The sequence below is a fragment of the Bufo gargarizans genome, chromosome 1 (assembly GCF_014858855.1).
Source record: "Bufo gargarizans isolate SCDJY-AF-19 chromosome 1, ASM1485885v1, whole genome shotgun sequence".
Taxonomy (NCBI): domain Eukaryota; kingdom Metazoa; phylum Chordata; class Amphibia; order Anura; family Bufonidae; genus Bufo; species Bufo gargarizans.
Window position 1 is genome coordinate 147,699,248 of NC_058080.1, and position 22,329 is coordinate 147,721,576.

Consider the following 22,329-nt stretch of genomic DNA (forward strand, 5'->3'; position numbering starts at 1 on the left):
TTTTATTTTTATTTATTATGGTATTTATCGGACAGGGTGGATTATGTGATATATTAATAGAGCCGGTCATTATGGATGCGTAAATACCTAATATTTGTTTTATTTTATTTTTTCTGTTATAAAATAAACGGAAAGTGGTGTTTTTTTTCTTCTTTTTTTTCTTTATTAATTTTATTGCTTTATTAATTTCATTAAAAACTTTTTTTTACTTTTTTTCTTAACTTTTTTCTGATGGTCACTTTTGGGGGTCTGATCCTCTCTGCAATGCATCACAATACATTTGTATTGTAATGCATTGCCTGTTCGTGTACTACAGTGAGTAGTACACAAACAGGTTGCCTAGGAGACCCAGCCTGAGGCTGGATCTCCTCGGCTCCTGTAAAAGGCAGTTCCCAATGCCATGCAAGGCTTTGGGCAGCCTCTGCACGGCATCGGGCTGCCTTCTGAGACATCGAGTCCCTGCCACAGCAGCGCGGGGACTCGATGGGCTCCCTCAAACACAAACCCCTTCTATGTCGCTGTAGCAGCATAGAAGGGGTTAATCCGCAGCGATCATCGATACGGACCCCCCACGGCATTGACCTAGGGTGCCTGCTGATTTATTTCAGCAGGCACCCAGTTCCGATCACTGCCCACCGTGCGGCAGTAATCTGAAATACACAGGGCATACAGGTACGTATGTGTCCTTAAGTACCAGGACATCAGGGCGTACCTGTACGCCTTGTGTCCGTAAGAGGTTAATCGCGAATATTGGCACTTCGAGAATTTGCGAATATTTAGAATATAGTGATATATATTCGTAATTTCGAATATTCTAGATTTTTTTTTTTATCAGTAACCTCCCTTCTTGCTTGTGGGCCAATGAGAAGGCTGCAATGTCTTTGTCTGAGCTTAGCAACATGCCTAGCAGCCAATAGGAAAGTTGCCTACCTCTTACTATATAAGAACCTCCCCACCAGCCCTTGCATGCAGTATTTTGCAGATCTGAGTGAGACAGCAGTATTATTGCTTTGCTGTCTGCTTGCCTTTGTCATTACATTAGATAGATAGTTAGTTAGCTTATATATATAATATTTTATGCAGCGTTCAGCTCTGCATTTATATACGGTAAAATCTTTATTGAAGTATTTTGATCGAAAAACTAAATTAATTCAGTGGTCAGCGCTGCAGTTATATGCGGTAAAATCTTTATTGACGTATTTCCATCGAAAAACAAATGTTATTTAGTGTTCAGCACTGCAGTTATATACGGTAAAATCTTTAGTGATGTATCTTGATGAACTTCGTGACTCTTCCGGGCTCAAAGCTATCTTGACGCTTTGTCTTCTCATTGTCTGCAGCTACTAGAGGCGTGTTTATGCAGGGCAGTTTCCAACAGAAGTATCTGGGTCAATGAGCAGCCGATACCGCACTTGCATCAATTTTGACAGGATTCGTCTCCAGGTGGAGAGAAATTGTTTTTTTGGAATGCTTTCTCCATCGTAACTACGTCGTTGAATAAACAGAGGACTGGCGGATTCACTCCTGTCTTAGGCAACACTTACTTTTCATTATTAAATGTATTCAATATTGAATATTAAATTGAACCAAAACTTGAATAAAATTATAAGAAAGTAAACTTAAATTTGCCAATATCTTATCCCAATCTTCGAGGGAAATTCACGGACAATCAATTTGCGGTGGTAGTGTTTACATTTGGGTCAGTATGCACTGCATTATGCTAACTTTAATGTTATTTTGGCATAGCATGGTATAATTTTCTGACTGTGTACAATTAATTGTTGCATGACATTAGTAGCAGCAATATTGGTACTCTATTTCTATTCTGTGGTCAGTAATAACACCATATACAGTATATGCACTGTCTATACTACCCCATGGATATATCTTTGCACTTGCACTTTATATAGATGAATTAATGTTACCATACACCTGAAGCCCATGAGATTTTAAATGTTCTTAATTATGCAAAGCCAGATTTTTGTAATTATGAAATGTTTAATAAAAATTATGATTATTTGAATATATATTGAGTGGTGGAATTGCGGTTTGTTTAAACTTTGATCCATATATTCTCTATTATTGGTTCCAATTGTTTTGATATTGGGTCATACATACAGTACATAGAAGGGAAAACATTTATTGGTTGCTCAATCAATTTGCCAAACCTTTTGTGCCAGAGAACGTGTATTATTAAATCGTGTTTTAACAACACTTTATAAAGTGAAGAAATTGTAACCTTCTGTTCTGTTCTATATTCCCTATAAATGAATAGATGAAGTGGCCACTCTGTGCCTGGCCTCCTCATGCTGCTGTCACCTGCACAATCTCTCATCGTCGTGCCACTCTATGGACTCCTGATGCTGTGGCTTCCTCATGCTGCTGCCACCTCCACACTATGTCACCTTGCTACTCTGTGGTCTCCTGATGCTGCTGCTGCCACCACCTCCACACTCTACCATTGTGCCACCCTGCGGCCTCCTCCACCAGACTGTGTCAGTGTGCCACTCGGTGGCCTTCTCCTGATGCTCCTGAAGTAATTTGTCACATTTCTTTGTGAAATTCAGTGAAGCAGCTGAATCTAATTTTTGATAACTTTGCTCATCGCTAGTCCACAGTGTATCAAAGTTTGACAAAATTATCCAGAACAAAATGTAGTAATGCAAAAAGTTGGTTTATAAAGATGAAAGGCCAAGATATTTTTTCACTCTTTAATAATTTTTACCACGAGAACAATTTGATTTTTTTTATTTATTTATTAAGTATTTTGGTTTTATCATATGTATAGCCATTATATCCTTTTCCACTCAAGAAAACTCATCTCCAGCAGAACAGAAACTGAATTCTTTTGGCAGGAAAATGACAGCCAGCTCATCTGCGTAAATTTATATTTTTGTTTTATTAAGGGTAATTTCACACCTGCGTTGTGAAGATCCGGGAGGCAGTTCCGTCACCGGAACTGCCTACTGGATCCGGAAATTTGTGTGCAAATGGATGGCATTTGTTTACGTATCCAGGTGCAGATCCATCTAACAAATGCATTGAAACACTGGATCTGTCTCTCCGGTGTCACCCGGAAAAAAGAATCCAGTGTTTTGCATTTTTAAAGGTCTTACGGGACGATTAGTTCTCCTAATTGTCCCCGTATATCCTGCTCCTACGCTGTCTGTTTAGTATTCGGCGCAGGCACAGTGAGTGAAGGACGCGGTCCTGCTGCCGGCTTCACTCACTGTGCCTGCGCCAAATAATAAATGGGCGGCACAGGTGCAGGATTTATGGGACAATGAGGAGAACTCGAAAGTCAATCAAGTGTACATGGGCGTGCCAAAGGGTGAGTTGACCGAGCCTCTAGGTGCTGAAGCAATGCCCTAATAGCACCGAGAGGCTCATTAGCATATTTTTTAAGTCTTTATTTTAAGAGAACGGCAGGAGTCTGAGAGTTATAAAGCATACTGTTATGTACTGCTGACATTAGCACATTGCTAATGTCAGTCAGCTACATAACGTTATTTCTGATGACAGAAACCCTTTAAAGAAAAATGACTCAACAAACTACACTTTGCTGAAACTACCCAGATTTCATAGATGTTTTTAAATCACCTGTCTGAGCATTCTGGGTGAAATTAATACCTCCTCCAGTACTTTAACAGCCAGCATGTTACAGTATCTATGTGTATCAATTTAGGCTGCTTTCACACTAGCGTTCGGGTGTCCGCTCGTGAGCTCCGTTTGAAGGGGCTCACGAGCGGACCCGAACGCAGCCGTCCAGCCCTGATGCAGTCTCAATGGAGCGGATCCGCTCAGACTGCATCAGTCTGGCGGCGTTCAGCCTCCGCTCCGCTCGCCTCCGCACGGACAGGCGGACAGCTGAACGCTGCTTGCAGCGTTCGGGTGTCCGCCTGGCCGTGCGGAGGCGTGCGGATCCGTTCAGACTTACAATGTAAGTCAATGGGAACGGATCCGCTTGAAGATGTCACCATATGGCTCAATCTTCAAGCGGATCCGCCCCCCATTGACTTTACATTAAAAGTCTGAACGGATCCGCGCAGGCTACTTGCACACTTGCGCACTTGCGAAATTTTTTAAAGTTATTAATGCAGACGGATCCGTACTGAATGGAGCCTCCGTCTGCATTAATATGATCGGATCCGTTCAGAACGGATCCGATCAAGCGCAAGTGTGAAAGTAGCCTTAGCTGTTGTATTTTGCATCAGTCTGTCAAGAGTTTTGCTAGCATGTTGTAATATTGCACTGAAATAGTTTTATGAGAATTTGGAGTCCTTATAATAATTAATGTTAAGGTATGGGTGGACTCATCGGTACCTTCTCTGAAAACTAAAGGATCAGCATATTGAACTCCAGCAGTCCAATCCTTCTTGCCCCTGACATCTGAGATCAGGAAAGGTGTTGTGAAGTCCCCATACACATTAGATGGTTAGTACTGCTGAATATAGCTGTCAGCACTGCCAAACCACTGTAGACAAAATTAGTCTACTGTGTATCAACAGCTTTAGTTCCCCAGGCGTGAATAAGTTATGTTTGGGTTTAAAAATGGCACAAAAAAGTAAAGCCTTTTTTGTTTTAAAAAGATAGAATGATAAAAACTATCCTCATATTAAATTTCTTTCATTTTGTAGAATTTAAGATGATAATAGAGTGCCTTAGAATATATATCCAGATTTACATGGGCTGTCTTTTTGTTTATATTGATGACCTATCCTTAGAGTCATCAATATCAAGTCAGCAGGGTGGGGGATTCCCAGCACCCCCACCAATCAGCTATATGAAGAGAAGCAGCACTTGTATGAGTGCTAGCTTCTCTTCACTGTTTACCTGTGTGTCATAGCACATGCAGTGGTGAGCAGTGTAATAAAAAATACGCCACACACTCCACTTGAATAGGAGGGAGCTATACCATTGAAGTGAATGCATTAATGCATCAATAACGCAAACTATAATAGTGTTACTGGAGGCATTACTGCAGCAGAGTTTCTAGTCAAATGAACTACTGTCTTTAAATTACAGAAAAAACTGAAAAACACTTGCAAATTTTGCTAGTACCATTAAATCATCTGTATGTTTAAAACCTGTTACTTTTTATTTATCAGAAATGCATGACTTTTCATTTGTAGGCCTTATAATAAAATGCTTACGAAAAACAGAATAGTGCAAAATAAAACCTCTCTTCATTCGATAGTCAGTATGTGTTTATCAAACCAAAGCTAAACTCAGAACAGCATAGTTTAAACAAGTACAAAAACTTTTATTGGACTTACATTAGTTAAAACATACATATCCATATATATAAATAAGCAGCACAAAGCCACACAGGATAACATTAGCAGCACAAAGCCACACAGGACAGTTTTTGAGGCTGAAAAGAATCTGCTCTAGGGATGAGGATTTTGAAAAACGGTCAACGGATCTAGCCAAACGATTTAAAGATCGCGGATACAGTGATAGCTCGGTGAGGAAGGCGTACCTGCGAGCTAAGTATAGCAAAAGATCGAAATTATTGGAAGGGGCAAAACAGGTAAAGGGGAGTAAAGTGGTTAGATTTATTACATCATATAACTCTGGACATGTAGAACTTACTTCCGTTTTACGGAAACACTGGAATATACTAAGATTGGACCATACCTTACGGAGTTATGTACCACATCATCCCTCCCTAACCTTCAGACGAGAAAAGAATTTAAAGGACATTTTAGTCCACAGTCATTACGAGGGTAAGATCACAGGGAATCTCTTTGGCTCTAAGGGCCCCAAATGGGGATGTCGTCCGTGTGGAAAATGTGTGGCATGTCCCAATATTCTGTGTACAAATTCTTTCACAGATTCCACCGGACGTAAAAACTACGAGATCACACACACGATCTCATGTATTACACTGGGGGTCATCTATGTTGCCACCTGTCCCTGTAATCTGTCCTACGTAGGAATGACATCGAGACAGCTGAGACGAAGGACACGAGAACACGTGCTTGGAATTCTGGGAGCAAAGGAGGAAGATGACGTTCAGAGCTTGAAAACGGTCCCCCGACACTTCAAGACCCATCACAACTGTGACGCCTCCCTTTTAAAGGTAAGAGGCATTGATAGGGTTTTGATAGGTGGGAGGGGGGGTAACTGGAAGAAAGTCCTTGCCCAAAAGGAGGTCAAATGGATTTTTGAGTTGAATACTGTCATACCATTTGGCCTAAATGAGGCCCTAAGTTTTTCGCCATTTTTAGGCTAGGTTAATAATGTATATCAGTAATCTCTTCTGTGAAATCCTCTGTAGGTCTAAGTGGTGTGTATCCCTCTGACCTTTTTAATATATGGTTTTATGTTTTTTAATTTTGTTCTTTTCTGCTTTGATAGGATTATACTATTTGGTCGTTATTTCGTGAGGCTGCCCGCTTTGATATATGTATGTATGGTGGATAGGAACATCTGTTGAGGCGTGGAAAACTTGGTCTATTGAAGAATGGTCTAATAAGAAGCACTAATATGAGTACTACACATGTGGAGCACAGGAAGGGCTCCGATAATCACAGAAAACAAACAGAGTGGATAATGATTCTGCGGTATCTAATGAGGAGTCACTAATTGATCTCATTTTAATAGGGGTGTTTACACTTGTGATACATATTATGAATTGGAATTATTCTAATTATATATGTATGTTCATAATAATAAACCCTTTCTCTTCCACTTTCACTTTTTTCACTTTATTTCACCGATCACTTTATCACTCTTTTATTTTGTTCGCATGTATCACGTTTTTATTTATTATTATTTGTTTCTTTTCCACTTTTTTAATCACTTATTATTTTGCCAGTCAATATTGGACTTCCCCTGCCTGCTGTGACATGTATTTATGAATTGTTAATGTACAATATTCGCATATTGATTGTTTAATGACATCTTGAAATGTACTCTATATTCCCCTGTTGTCATATCTAGGGATGTCTCCTAAGGTACATATAGTGCTATTTTGAGCTGAATGTCCATATACATAGATATACCCCATGTACTTCATTAGAGTCCCAGGATTAAACGAACCGGCTATTGAACTGACCCCCGAGCGACCTAGGAAGTGGAGGTCTTGTTTGTGTTCCAGGGTGAAACGCATTGCAAGCCGGAGGTATCCATGTGAGGTGACATCATTCTGGGCAGAGATGTGGGAGGTGGCTATGCCGGCTTGATGCGGCCGATGCGTTCCACCGTGGACCGCATGTTAGACATCCGGTTCCTGTATGTGGAGCGGCCTTCCCCACATCTTTGCCTGCTGCCTCCTCTCACATTTCGAATACCAGGCACCTGGAGAGACAGATCTTCTTAGGTAGACGCTGGGACAAGTTATACTTTGGGTCCACCGGTTATCTGTGGTGACATTGGGTGTCTGGACACCGACCGAACCGGAAGTGGTGGTGCGTTCCAGCGTGGAGCGCACCTCACTTCCGGTTTTTGGTTTTCACCTGAAGTTCAGGTGATCTTTGTTCTAATCAATTGGCAGACTATATAGGAACAGGCAACACACACCATCAATATCCCCTGAGGAAGCAAAACGCGAAACACGTGTAGGGATCCGGGAGGACTTGGTCTGTATTCATCTATGTATTTTCCCTTGGTCATTGTTTACAATTGGCACTATGCACTTTATATTGTATTGACTGCTGGCTGTGTATGAATATACTCTGCACAGTCTGGGATTATTCATTGTTATTTTTCTTACAACAGACCTGCAAATGTTATCCTGTGTGGTTTGGTGCTGCTTATTTATATATATGGATATGTATGTTTTAACTAATGTAAGTCCAATAAAAGTTTTTGTACTTGTTTAAACTATGCTGTTCTGAGTTTAGCTTTGCTTTGATATACGTAATTGCTCTAGGACAGCGATTATACCGGGCGTTTGTTTCGCTCTGCGTTTATTTGGATCAGTATGTGTTTAGCAGTATCAGCACCAGCCATTGTAGTAGTAGTGGCACTTGTAGCCAGTGTCAACGTCTTTTGCGGCAGCAGTGAGGCAAAACCAAGAGTTTTTATTGACATCTCAAAGTGTGTCTAGGTCTGGTTCCCACACCAGGCGCTTATCGGTCTCCTCCACGTACTCCTCCATGGACAACCTCCCTTCCCTAACAGAAGCAGGGCGGAGTGTCACTCTCCCGCCCCTTACCTCCTATCATATGTTTAAAGTGAAGAGTTGCCATGGCTTTTTAGAGCTGATCGATGTGGGGAAGAGTAGCCACACAGATAATCACTTGCGAAAGTGCATTAAGCAGCAAACATTCCGCTGGCTGTTTCCCTACCAACTCCAACTAGGCAAGGTGGTCAGTAACAATGGCAGTAAAATCGTGACAGAGCTGCCTTTGGGGGAAATAACACATGCTCCTTGCATGGCAAACATGATAAATTTAGTCGTGCAATGCATCTTGCCGGCTAACCCGTAGCTGTTGGAGATCCGCATGGAGAAGGTCTCATGGAGTAGGAATTGGAGAATGAGGAGCTGCTACTGGAGGAGGAGGCGGTAGTGGAGGAGCAGGATATTGATTATAATGAAGACAATGACACCAGCCACAATAGCCAATCATCTTAGTGGGGTCAGAGCCAGAAAGAACTAGGTCCTCAGGCACACTGGCCAAAATTTTGGCCAGCTGTATGCCTGCATGACTATGTAATAACAGGTGTATCATTCACATGAAGCAATCTGATGATTACTGGATAGCCATACTTTTAGACCCTTGCTATCAAAGCAATATGGCATAATGTTTTCTAGTTGCTGAAAGGGAGGCCAAATTACTTTATTACCAGGAAACTGTATACATAGCAGCTTTTGGCAAACAGATGTCTGCAGGTCGCATTTCTGAGGCCCCTCTCTGCCCCCCAGAGTCACCTACGTCCCGCCATCTGACATTGTTTGATTTTGCTGTCATTCATTCAAGAGCTTAAAAGATGGAAGGGAGAAGAGAGAAAATGCATAAAATATTTGTCTTAGGAAACTAGAGAAGACCTTTTCAGGTTTGCAAAAAAAAATACCCCAAAAAGGCCAATTTTGGAAACTACCCCTCCCTTTGAATTAATATAAGGGTCTGGTGATCATTTTGACCCCACAGATGTATCATAGAATTTATTTCAATTGGGGCATGAAAATCAAAATTTGCATGTTAACAATTATGGGAAGAGTTATATGGCTGTTTCCAGTGATGGGTAAAACAAATTTATCCGAATTTCAGGGAAAATATGATTTGACACAAAGTCGAATTTCCTTGTGCTTCATGGTAATGAATACATTTTTCCTGAAATGGCAGTAAAAAACAAAAAATACATACTCACCTCATGCATTTGCCATCTTGATTGAAGAAAATGAGCAAAATATTGAGTACTGCTGTATGACTTCCCCACGTCATCACATTGGCCAGGCGTTCTTTTTTTTTTAATCCCTAAATAACCCCTGAAAGGGCTTAATGTGACTGTCAGGTGCCGCATTCAGGGTTGAATGCAGCATCTGAGAGGTTCAATGACGGGGGTGGTGTGATCGCCATTCCCGTCATTTTGTCTGCTGCAATGCAATGGAATTTGATTAATCAAAAATCTAATTTCTTTGTGAACTTCGGCAAAGCAGCCAAATCAAATTTTTGCTAACTTCACTCATCTCTAGTCATTTCCAAACAATTTGAAGTCTATTATAATGCAGTGAGAAAGATCATTCACAAGTGGAAAACATTCAAGATAGCAAACAATCTTCCCAAGAATGAATGCCCCAGAAAATTGACCCAAAATGTCAGACGAAGCAATGCTCAAAGAAATTACAAAAAAAAAAAACAGAGCTACTTCTAAGACTCTATGGGTCTCAGTTAGCATCATAAATTTTCAAGTTCATGAACATTAAATAAAAAAAGACTAAACAAGTATGGCTTGTTTGAAAGGGTTGTCAGGAGAAGGCCTCTTCTTTCTAAAAATAATAAATAGCATGGCTTAAGTTTGCAAAGTTGCATCTGAAAAAAACTGAACGACTTTTGGAACAATGTTTTTAGGGCAGACAGGATTGGAACAAACATAGCATATCAGAACACCTCATACTGTCAAACTCAGTACAGGAGGCATGATGATTTAGGCTTATTTTGAAGCCACAAGACCAGGCAATGTGGAGTCATTGAGACAACCATGAACTCCGCTGTAGTCAGCAGAGAGACAGCTCCAGATATTTTCTTTATTTGGACTAGGCATTGTGGGGCCACACATAGTTCAAATAAAGAAAACCTCTGGAACCATCTCTCTGTTGAATGCTTGTTCCTGGCAGCACAGTCACAATTAACGGATCATATTGCTTTATTGACTTCTCCAACCACTGTGCCTGGTGTGTGGATCCACGGACACATGGCAGTCTTACTTGATATCTTGCTATGTATGGTGTTGTTTCCCATTGTACAACCACAAAATGCATGCATCCAATTACTCTTCAACCCATCCTGTATTGAAACCTCTTACACTAGGAGTGCTATGCCTCATATTTAATTACAGATTTTCACACCTATGCTGCTGCTCCACATAGCTGCACAAACACAGAGGCTCTGCTGTTGCTCCTGGAGCAGTGACTATGAATGTGCCGCTACCCAGAAGTGTAGCTCCACATGCATAGTCAAAGTTTGGGTATCAGCAGCAAAAGTCTTTACAGCAAAAACATTGTAACTGCTTTCATATATGTAAACAAAGAAAACTAAATAAAATGTAGAAATGGTGTGAATCATAAAATAGGTCTTCATAGAGGTTTATTATTTAATGCTTATCTTAAAGGGTTGATCATGGATTTTGATATTGATTGCCTTTCCTCAGAATGGGTCATCAATATCAGATCTGCACTAGTTTGACTCGGCGCACTCCTGACGATCAGCTGTTTGAAAACACTGCGGTGCCCACCCAAGATCCAGGGAGGTCTTTGTTCTACTCACAGCTTGCTAGCACAGCACCATTCATTGAATAGTTGCTGTGCTTGGTAATTGCAGCTCAGACCCATTCATTCGGATTAGACAGAGCTGCACCTAGGCCATGTGAACGATGTACGATGAGGTCACTGTCCTAGTAAGGGGCCTAACTACTCATGGAGAACCATGGCCACATTGAACAGTTGATTAGCAGGGGTGCCAGGAGTTGGTCCCCCACAGATCAGATATTGATGATCTATCCTGAGAATAGGCCACCAACATCAAAATCCCGGATAACCCCTTTAAGTTTGCAACTTCAGTTTAAGACGTACCTATGACCAGGTAATGGTAAGAAATCTTGACATTACAATGCCTTATGAGTGTGATGTAAGTGAAATTTATACACTAAGACTAAAGCAAGAAAGTATCCACACACATTTATCATTAATCCACTGACTCTTTTTTCATATCTTTGCCACACAATGTACAGTAATTTATAAAGTTTTTCTTACATCTTGAAATAAAATTGCAGCTTTCTTTTTCACAGGTGCTTTGGAAGATTCGAGATATGATGCTTGTTCTAAAACAAAATACATTGAAAAGAAAGCTACTGATTGCTCATGAAAGAAACATTTTCAAACTTATAAGCAGAACATTAAAGTTGATGAAATATATTTACATATACTTATCTAATGAGATTGGTAGGCAAGGAATTATTTTAACATTCCCAACTTTCATCTTTACTGGTTCCTTGACATGGAGCGTAGATGGTTCTTTGCAGTGTCCTGGAAAAGAAAATATATTATTATTTAAAGAAGAAGAAAAGAAACCAAGTTGTGGAAGAATAGCAGAGAAATAGAACAAATGAGACAGAACAAGGCTTTATAAGATGCAGAATTAACTGAGACACTGAGGATAATAGCCAGCACATTTAGAAGACCATTACGTCTCCAGCTGCTAAAAGTGCTTCTTCCAAATTTAATTCTCCATATTGTTTATAAATAATGCAGATTTTGTCTGCTCCTCCACTATTCATATCCAAGATACCTGACAGGTCAGATATCAAAATTTGACCTTTCATAATCTCAACTATGTGAGCTATATGTGGTCAAAAGAATACTGTAAAATTGATTTCAGCCACAGTATATGCTTTAATTGTTTTGATCATGTCTAATAGACGTGCACTTTATCAATTGTATTATTTATCACCATATAATGTAAATTATCAATGTTGAAATATGGCAACTCTAGAACATTTTCTATAGTTAAACATTTTCTTTTCTTTTTTTTATATAAAAAGATAATACATAATAAATTAATATAGCTAATTAACTTAATAAATAAAAAATAGAAAAAAATATCTCCAGCTTTTATGAATTCCATGTTTTCAAATAATCCATAAGTTCTTGTTTGTCTCATTTAATTCTGCTCCGGATTTTTTCAGAGGTAAGCCTGTTATCTCATTGTTCCAAATTCTCTTTCATTTATCTCCCTTTTCGTTCTTTCCTCTTTAAATAGTAAGTTATTTTCTTTTTCAAGTCTAACGCGAATGTCATTCTTTACATTATAAAAAATGTTGTTTAGGGCAAAACAAAGAAGTCACAAGTCATTCCATAAATATTCAGAGTGTTTGACAAAGTATTGAACTGCTCAATTATTATTTTTTTTTTACAGGAAAAGAAAGGGAAATGAAAATCTACTGTATATCCATAGTTAATATTGAAACTTACACAAACATGAAATATTATAAAGGGTGACAGAAAGGTGAAACCCTTGTACATACATTGTAACATTTGTATAATTACAGATCAATTACACTACATTTCAATATTAAGAGGGACCATGAAGTGGGGACTGGCAGGGGGTTCTGGGAAGCACAGGAACATGTACAGCAGGGAATTGGTAAGGTGAGTATTACTTTATTTTTATTTTTAAAGCCATTTTGGCCAAATAAAAAAAATAAAAAACATTTTTTTATGACTAAACAACGTTTTTAATTTTCTCCAGAATATCTAATGTAAAAACCAGACTTGCTCATTAAAAATGAAACAAGTCACACATAACCACAAATAATAATAAACACAATATAATATGAGACACCAACCAAATGGATAATTATTCTCCATGCAGCACACGCTGCTGACATATGTTAGTTTCTGCTTTTTACCACAATACAAGCATAGATAATAACTAAATATATATTAGCTGGGAAGTAAAAATAATCTTCTTATTCTATGTGCAAAATATTCCTATATGTTCCTTCCATTCACTTCTGTTAAGGGTCTCCTACTGTGACTACTGATCCACTACACACTAAAACTTTTGACACCCAAATACTGCAGCGCTAAAATGCTGCAATAGCAATAAGCACATTATTGACTGGATGTTTGTTCTAGACACATACTGTAAATTATTAAATTAGTTACTCTGTTAAAAAAAAATATTGCTATTGTGAGTACACCCACTTCCATATGTTACAATAGTCAATAAAAGTGATAGTATGAAATTACGGATGACATAACTATGATGTGAGGCCGTTATAAAAGTTTCTATTTGTAGTATGTCCTGATGCCATCAACCCAAGCCAAAAGGGGGAAACTCAGTGGCAAGTGTTCGATTGAAACTCCACCATGGAAAAATAAAAGAATGACACAGTTTCCATTTAAATCAAAACAGATTGTACTTGTAAGGCCTCTTTCAGGCGAGTTCCATGCCTTGGACTCGCAGCGTGAGTATGTGGCAGCTCCCATCCTGACCTCCCAGCACTGACTGGGTCTCATATGATTATACTGGTTTATGATGCTATGTGACCCTTACATTTCTGTAATGTATTTGGATAACACTGACATAATGCTGCCAGTGTTATCCAATAAATTCCAGAACTGTAAGGGTTACCTAGCACCATAAATCAGTATAATGCTGATGCTGTCAGTGCTGGGAGGTCAGGACTTGAGCTGACGCATACTCGCTCTGCGAGTGGAACTCAGTCATCTGAAAGAGGCCTAATATGTGTGTTTTGTGAATCTCTATTAGCTCAAAACTCTAACAGGGTATTTCTAATACTAAAAAACCCTTTAGGATGGGTTTCCATGTTCAGGTTTTATGATATTCTTTTTAAAGCCAAATCCACAAGTAGAATCCAAAAGAAGAGAAAACTCAGCATTTCCGTTATAGGTATTCTCCGTTTATGATCTGTTACTGGCTTTGTCGTCAAAAAGTGCATTAAGAAAAAAAAATAAGATATAAACCCAGTCTTAGGTGGAAACTTCCATCACATTTTTAATCATATCCATGGTAACCCTCTCTACCGAGGGCCAGTTTTCACCTTCCTGCCCAGGCCATTTTTTGCAAATGTGTCTTTTTATGTGGTAATAACTTTGGAACACTTTTACTTATCCAAGCCATTCTGAGACTGTTTATTCGTGATACATTGTACTTCACGACAGTGCTAAATTTGAGTCAATATATTTTTCCTTTTAAAAAAATCCCAAATTTACCAAAGATTTAGAGAAATTCACAATTTTCTAAATTAGAATTTCTCAACTTTTAAGACAGATAGTAATGCCTCATAAAATAGTTATCAGTCATCATTCCCTATATGTCTGCTTTATGTTAGAAGACTTAAAAGTTTAGAAGCCATTTTTAAAATTTTCTACTAATTTTCCTAAACCATTTTTGTAAGCACCAATTCAGTTATAAAATTATTTTCAGGGGCTTTCATAATGGAAACCACCCATAATTGACCCTATTTTATAAACGAAACCCCTCAAATTATTTAAAACTGATGTTACAAACTTTGTAAACCCTTTAGGTGCTCCACAGCAATTAAAGGAAAATGGAGGTGAAATTTCATTATGCAGATTTTTCATGTTAATCAATATTTTTTTGCAACACTGCAAGGGTCAACAGCAAACTAAATCACAATATGCATTACTCTGATTCTGCAGTTTACAGAAATACCCCATATGTGGGCTTTATAGGCATGTGGCAGTGGTCAGAAGTAAAGGAACGCCATATGAATTTTGGAGGCAGAGTTTGCTAGAATGGCTTTTGGCCACCATTTTGTATTTGAACAGACCCTGACGTACCCCTACAGTGGAAACCCGCAAAAAGTTACCCCATTTTGGAAACTACAACCTTCGAAGAATATATTAAGGGGGGAACTGAGCACTTTGACCCCCTAAGCGTTTTATGGAATTTGAAAACACTTGGCTTTGAAAATGAAAAGTTTCATTTCTTCCAATAAAATGTTGCTTTTTCCCCAGATTTTTCATTTTCACAAGGAGTAACAGGAGAAAGAGCACCAAAAATGTGTTACCCATTTTACTCCTGAATATGGCAACACCCCATATGTGGTGGTGAACTGCTATGGGGGAACATGGCAGGACTCAGAATGGAAGAAGAGTTGTATGGCTTTTGCAGTGCAGATTTTGATAGATTGGTTTATGGGTGCCATTGGGTTTTATTTTTTGAGTGACTGTCTTATGTGGGGGATTATTTTTTGCAGGATGAGGTGACCTTTTTATTGGTACCATTTTAGGGTACATAAGACTTTTTGATCGCTTAGTATTGCACTTTTTGTGATGAAAGATGAAAAAAGGCTGTTTCAGAGTAGTTTTTTACATTTATTTTACAGTATTCACCTGAGGGGGCAAATAATGTGATACTTTTATGGAAAAGATTGTTACGGATGCTGCGATACCCAATGTCTATTTTAATTTTGTTAAATTTTAACACAGTAAATACATTTTATAACAGAATGAAATCTTATTTTTGTGTTGACATTTTCTAACTGCCCTATTTATTAAAAATTTTTCTGGCGATTGTCTTAGATTCTCATTTTTTGTGGGATGAAATGGCGGTTTGATTGATACAATTTTTGGGTACATAAGACTTTTTGATCGCTTGGTATTACACTTTTTGTGAGGCAAGGTAACCATAAAATGGCTCTTTTGGCATAGGGTTTCTTTTAATTTTCTTACAGCATTTACCTGAGGGGGCATCTCATGTGATATTTTTGTTTTTTACTTGAAACTTTAATTTTTTTATTATGTAAAACTTAATTTTAACATTTTTTTACTTCCCTTCCCCCACAACTTTTGGGGGTATGATCCCCTGTACAATGCATTACAATACTTTTGTATTGTAATGCATTGGCTGTAAGTGTATTACACACTATAATACAGTGGCCATCAACAACAACACAGAATTTCTGAAATGTCAAGGTCACAGTGTACTCCTATGTGAATATATCCTAACATAAGTAAAATAGCAGTATTTTAAGATTATTTCATAAATGGTATTTATTCTAAAGCACAGAATAAAAATGTAAATGAGATAATTGAAAAATAACACTGATCAAAATTAGAGAACATTTTCAGATACCTGCAAGTTATTGGTGTTAATCTGGCAACTGGTGCTAATTTCCTTAATGGTCTGAATAACCCTATTTACGGTAACTGGCAGCCTAACTTTCCAGTTTTCACTGACTTTGCCAAAATGGTGTGCCGTTCCAAAGTGACTAAAACCCTCCGGCAGCAGGTTGTCAAGATGAAGGCCAAATTAAGTGACCCTATCAGCCCTAGCAAGAGAAGTTGTTCTTTCCAAGTCTGTGATTTCTAGAATATTGCATCTTTACAACATCACAAACGTATTCAAGTCCCCCAAGAAGGCAAGTTTAATTTATTTGGGTCTGATGGGAAACATTATGTCCGTTGACAAACCGGGTTAAGACTGAACCCAAAGTTTGCAAAGAAATCAGTGAAAGGTGGAGGAGGAAGTGTCATAGTACCAATCTATGTTTTAGTGTCTCCATAGTCTGAGAGCCATAGTTTTTTTAATATATTTGGGCGATTGTCCTATGTAGTGGCTCATTTTTGTGGGGTGAGGTGACTCACCCCACAAAAATGAGCCACTACATAGGACAATCGCCCAAAAAATTAAAAAACTATGGCTCTCAGACTATGGAGACACTAAAACATGATTTATTTATTTTTTTCAAAAATTCTTTTGTTGAGTTAAATATAAAAAAATAAAATAAAATTATACATATATTGTATCGCCGCGTCCGTAGCAACCTGCTCTATAAAAATACCACATGACCTAACCCCTCAGATGAACACCGTAAAAAAAAAAATGTGTCAGAAAAGCCATTTTGTCACCTTACATCACAAAAAGTGTAATAGCAAGCGATCAAAAAGTCATATACGCCCCAAAATTGTACCAATCAAACGATCATATCATCCCACTAAAATGATACCCTACCTAAGAAAATCACCCAAAAAAAAAAAGTGTAATATAGAGCAACCAAAAATCATCAGTACCATAAAATAGTACCAACAAAACTGCTACCCTATTCTGTAGTTTCCAAAATGGGGTCACTTTTTTGTAGTTTATACTCTAGGGGTGCAACATGGTAAGATCAAATTGTCAAAGTGAAATTTGTTCTTCCTTCTGCTCCCTGCCATGTGCCCGTATAGCAGTTTATAACCACATATGGGGTGTTTCTGTAAACTACAGAATCAGAGCAATAAATATTGAGTTTAGTTTGGCTGTTAATCCTGGCTTTGTTAGCGGAAAAAAAAAATATTAAAATGGAAAATATGCCAAAAAAAGTTAAATTATAAAATTTCTTCTCCATTTTCCATTAATTCTTGCTGAACACCTAAAGGGTGAAAAAAGTTTTTAAAATCAGTTTTGAATCCCTTGAGGGGTGTAGTTTCTAAAATGGGGTCGCTGTTTTGGTGTTTCTACTCTAGGGGTGCATCAGGGTGGCTTAAAATGGGACATGATGTAAAAAAAACAGTACATCAAAATAAGCCTTCTAAAATCCATATGGCAATTCACTCCTTCTGCGGCCTGCCGTGTGGCCATACAGCAGTTTTTGACCACATATGGGGTGTTTCTGTAAACTACAGAGTCAGGGAAATAAATATTGAGTTTAGTTTGGCTGTTAATCCTTGCTTTGTTAGCAGAAAAAAATGATTAAAATAGAAAATCTGCCCAAAAAGAGAATTTTCATATCCATTTGTAAAATCTGTTTTTATTATGTAAGCCTCAAAAAGTGACTTCAGACCTGAACTGGTCCTTAAAAAAGTGGGTTTTGGAAATTTTCTGAAAAATGTCAAGACTTGCTTCTAAACTTATAAGCCTTTTAACGTCCCTAAAAAATAAAATGGCATTCACAAAATGTGACATATGGGAAATGTAAAGTAATTACTATTATATGAGGTATCACTATCTGTTTTAAAAGCAGAGAAATTTAAATTTGTGTCATGAAGTACATTATGTGACAAGAAAACTCAGAATGGCCTGGATAAGTAAAAGCATTTTAAAGTTATCACCACTTAAAGTGACACATGTCAGATTTGCAAAAATCAGTCTGGTCCTTAAGGTTAAAAATGACCCAGTCCTTAAGGGGTTAAACTATTGTACTTAGCCTAAATTTTCCTAGTATTTTGAGAATCACTGTATTGTACTGCAGGTATACAGTTTGAACGTAATAAATATAGTTATGGCACTTACATCAACTAGCACAGCATTATATTTGATTTTATGCAATGGTGATTTTTTTTTTTTTCAGTTTTGAAGTACAGAAAAAGGATCTGGTTCTCCAAATATCTTTATCATTACATTATGCATTATGAGCGCATGGTGGAGGGAGCAGGAAGCGGCAGGGCTGCTTCCTCTGTTAGTTCTGGTGGTCATGTGACTGCTGCGGGTGTATGGGGCAGGTGCAGAGCTGCAGAGTCTAAGGAGACCCTGATCAGCCGTGCCTATGTGTCATGCCCCCACAGGGAGCTGTTTTCCCCTGTAACTGGGGTTCCAGTGGATGCCCCAGTTATAGTGGAAACAATGAAAAAAAAGTTAAAAAAAAGTTTAAAAAAAGTAAATGTCCTCCAGAGGTCCTTTAATGACCTCCTGGGAGACATATTATGTGCCAAAAAGAAATTAAAATATAATTAAAAGAAAATTATAATAAAAAATATAAATAAAATGCAGTTGCTAAAAGAAACCGTCAACATAGTCGCCCCTTTCTCTCAAACCTATACATGCTATATATGAAAACGATCATCACAAAATAGGGAACCCATTGCAATAAATTAATTTTGTGTCAGTTTTTTATATTTTATAAATAAAAATATATAATAAAATAAAATACTTTTTAATAATAATTAGCGGTTTTTCACCAAATTAAACCTAAAAAAGAAAAAAAAACTCTAAAAAACATTCTAATAAGTCCTAAAAGTCAAGTAATAGAAAAGGCAAAAATTATTTTTGCAGTCAAACAAATAAAAAACCTCCGGTCAATTAACCATCACATGCACAAAAGCACAAAAAGTTGCCTAGACATTCAGGCCTTTTGTGGGCCTAGTCATGAAAGGGTCAACTTATAGTGTATTGTTTTAAGTAACTTGTATCTTATCATTATTTAAAGATGTAGATTACTTGTGAACCTGCTATTCTCTAGAAGGTTGCTTAAAGTATATACAGATGTGGCACATACAGTAATGTTTTCTATTATCTAGTAAATTGAGACATTTTCTAAGACTAAAATAGGAAACCTCATTACATAGATTATTAATAGCATAGTAATTATGCTATAATGAAAGCCAGGTATGGCCATAGGCATGACTTGACTTGCAATGTTTAGTTCCTGTTCAGATTACTGATAATCTATTGCCAGTTCATTTTCTCTTATAGGTGAAATTAATAACCTTTTTAGTTGAATTTATGACCATATAATAATGAGATGAGAATCTCTTCTTTATTAGATCTGGTAAACAAGTATTCAACATGGCAGTCTGTCACACTGTGAATGCCATAATCATTAACTATTCTACACAAACTTCAGATCACTCTGTTTATGAGTGAATAGGCACCAGGTACATTCTTCTGAGAAGCATCTTTATCTATTCTATTGAGATTCTAAATCATTTATTCTCCTTAACACCTACAACACTTTTTTATAGATATTGCATTCTGTTAGGGTACATGCACACGTTCAGGATTCCGGTCAGGAAAAATAAAATTAATTGACATGTCGCGGATTTTAATATCCGCACCGCAGGTCATAATCCGCGTGGAAAAAATCTGCATCGTGTGCATTGAGAATTTCAAATTCTCATAGAATACAATGTACATGACCGCAAATCCGCGCAGAAAATCTGCATGCAATCCTGATCGTGTGCAGGGGGCCTTACTATTTTGTTTAACCAGATGTAGCATAATTTGTTTAGTTGAGGCCCAATTTTTATTGTTTTTGAATTTTGCATTTCAAAAGCCATTATTTTTTTTGTTTTCCACAAACTTAGGTGCATAAAGATTTTTTTTATATGGAGCAAGTTGTATTTTTTTTTTTTACAGTACAGTACATCAAGTGTAAAAGTAGGAAGGTTTTTGGGAGCCACATGACATGTTTACCCCAAATTCTGTGTGTCACTATTAATATTGAGATAAAAAATTCATATGGTTTTTGGTAGCATTTACTAATTGGTAAAAAAAATTCAAATGCTCTTTTTTATATTTCTGACGACAGAACCCTAATAATATATTTTTGAGAATCAAGCTTTAATTTTTATTGATACAATTTTAGGATATATGAAATCTTTGTTAAGAAGGCAAGGTAGAAAATGGTCTAAATGTAAGACGGCAAGGAAGCTATCTTACATTTTGAAGCTGCAATGTATCCACTGAAGTTATGGAGAGGCCTGCACCTCATTCTTCTTTCTCAAACTTGCACACACTTTGGGCCAAAGAAAACTCAGATAAACTTGGGAAAACATATACATTTAATGAAGAAAATTGAAGAAATCCAATTTTACATAAATTCATCCTTTAATTACATAATTAGTGTTTAGAGATAAAGATGGTGACTGCTGGCCCATCGTGAGCAAATAAATGAGGTATGATTTAATTAATACATTTTTTTATACCCAATTATTGCTATCAGATGCCGCAATCATGCCTCAAATGCCGCTCCCTGTCATTGCACCCACTACAAAGAAATGTGATTTATGACAAAGTAATTTGTCATGAAGCAAACTTGTTTGTAAAATTCAGTGAAGCAATTTAATTGAATTTTTAAATAGTTCGCTCATTTCTATGCATAATCTAAATTAAATTAATTAATCATTTAAATAAATTGCTGAGAACTGGAGCCACTCCTACATAATGACCATATCATATGTCCTAAAAGGGCATAAGGACAAGGCTGTTTTTATGTTTTTAGGAAACAACTTTCATAATTGTGCTGTAAAAACTTCTGCTTTACAGAAAAAAAAGCTTAAAAATTTGCCAGAAACAGGGACAAGTGCCCCTGAGTGTCCCTTCACCATTTTGTTGCCACCAAGCAATGCTTGATTGACAGGTCCGTCACTATTTACATGAAGGGAAAGACTTGAAGCCAAGCCAACGGGGAGTCACATATTCTCCCCTAATTTCTACACTGTGGCCCTCATTACTAATGTGAGTTCACCTTGAGTTTGGTATAAATTGTGCCATCTACAAGATTAGTAAATCTGCTCTCATGTATATTAAAAATAAGTAACATTTCAGTGTAAAGCCTATGTTAGTTTAAAACAAAGGAGCCTGTTGAAATTTATGCTGATCGTATTTTGGACAATATTAATCACTTTGCAGATTCCCTTTAAATATTTAACAGATTTATAGTTGGTCGATCCTTCTACTTGTAAAAAGAGGACACAAAGTGAATGTTAGCAGTTTTTTTTCATATGATTATCTGTTCCCATAATGTTGCTTTTTGATGAATATACATGTATCTAATGCTTCCAAACTTTTCTTTCTCGCTGTACTAAAAGTTAATTGTGGTCAAAACACAACATTTAATAACTTACCTTAAGTCCAGGTTATTTTCATTAACCATAGCATTTTGTTGTGGTATTTTAATAGTAAAAGTGTATTTATTGTCATTTACTGGAATAACTACATTCCAGGTTCAGTGAAATATACAATAAAACAGCCAAGCGCTGCACCACTGGGAATAATTTGCCCTGCAGAAATGTGTTAAAAGATTTAAATGAAATTGTTAATCAGGGACTGTTTACTGCCGCACCTGTTCCTAGTTCAATTAAATGCCGCAATCACTGACATCTTCTACAGCTAGGTAGGAGATAATTGTTAATACAACTAACTAATAATAAAAGACACTCCCGACTGCTATGGCATTCTCTGTTTAACTGCTTCATTACCAGAATGTTTACACCTCTTCCAGGCCAATTTTCCTGTTTAATTTCTGAGCCAACCTATATTTATTTGATAATATTTTCCACTGGATGCTTTAGACCTTTCTTTTCTCTCACTGGATTACAGATATTTTAAAATATATATATATATATATATATATATATATATTTAAGAAAAAATAAAAATAAATTGAAAAAATGTGTTGTTTTGCTTT

The 22,329-nt window shown here is 37.3% G+C and overlaps 1 protein-coding gene across 2 annotated transcripts in view; it reads right to left on the reverse strand.

The window, feature by feature from the left end:
* Window positions 1-22,329, reverse strand: part of SGCZ (sarcoglycan zeta) — a 1,451,138-nt gene that overhangs the window by 610,770 nt on the left and 818,039 nt on the right. The window contains exon 1 of one of the 2 annotated variants that reach the window (XM_044295685.1): window positions 11,423-11,523. The exons of the other annotated variant lie outside the window; for it this stretch is intronic. Within the exon in view, the coding sequence (XP_044151620.1) occupies window positions 11,423-11,506 (84 nt within the window). The 5' untranslated portion in view covers window positions 11,507-11,523. Of the gene's footprint in view, window positions 1-11,422; window positions 11,524-22,329 lie in introns of those variants that run through there. 2 annotated transcript variants of the gene reach the window in all.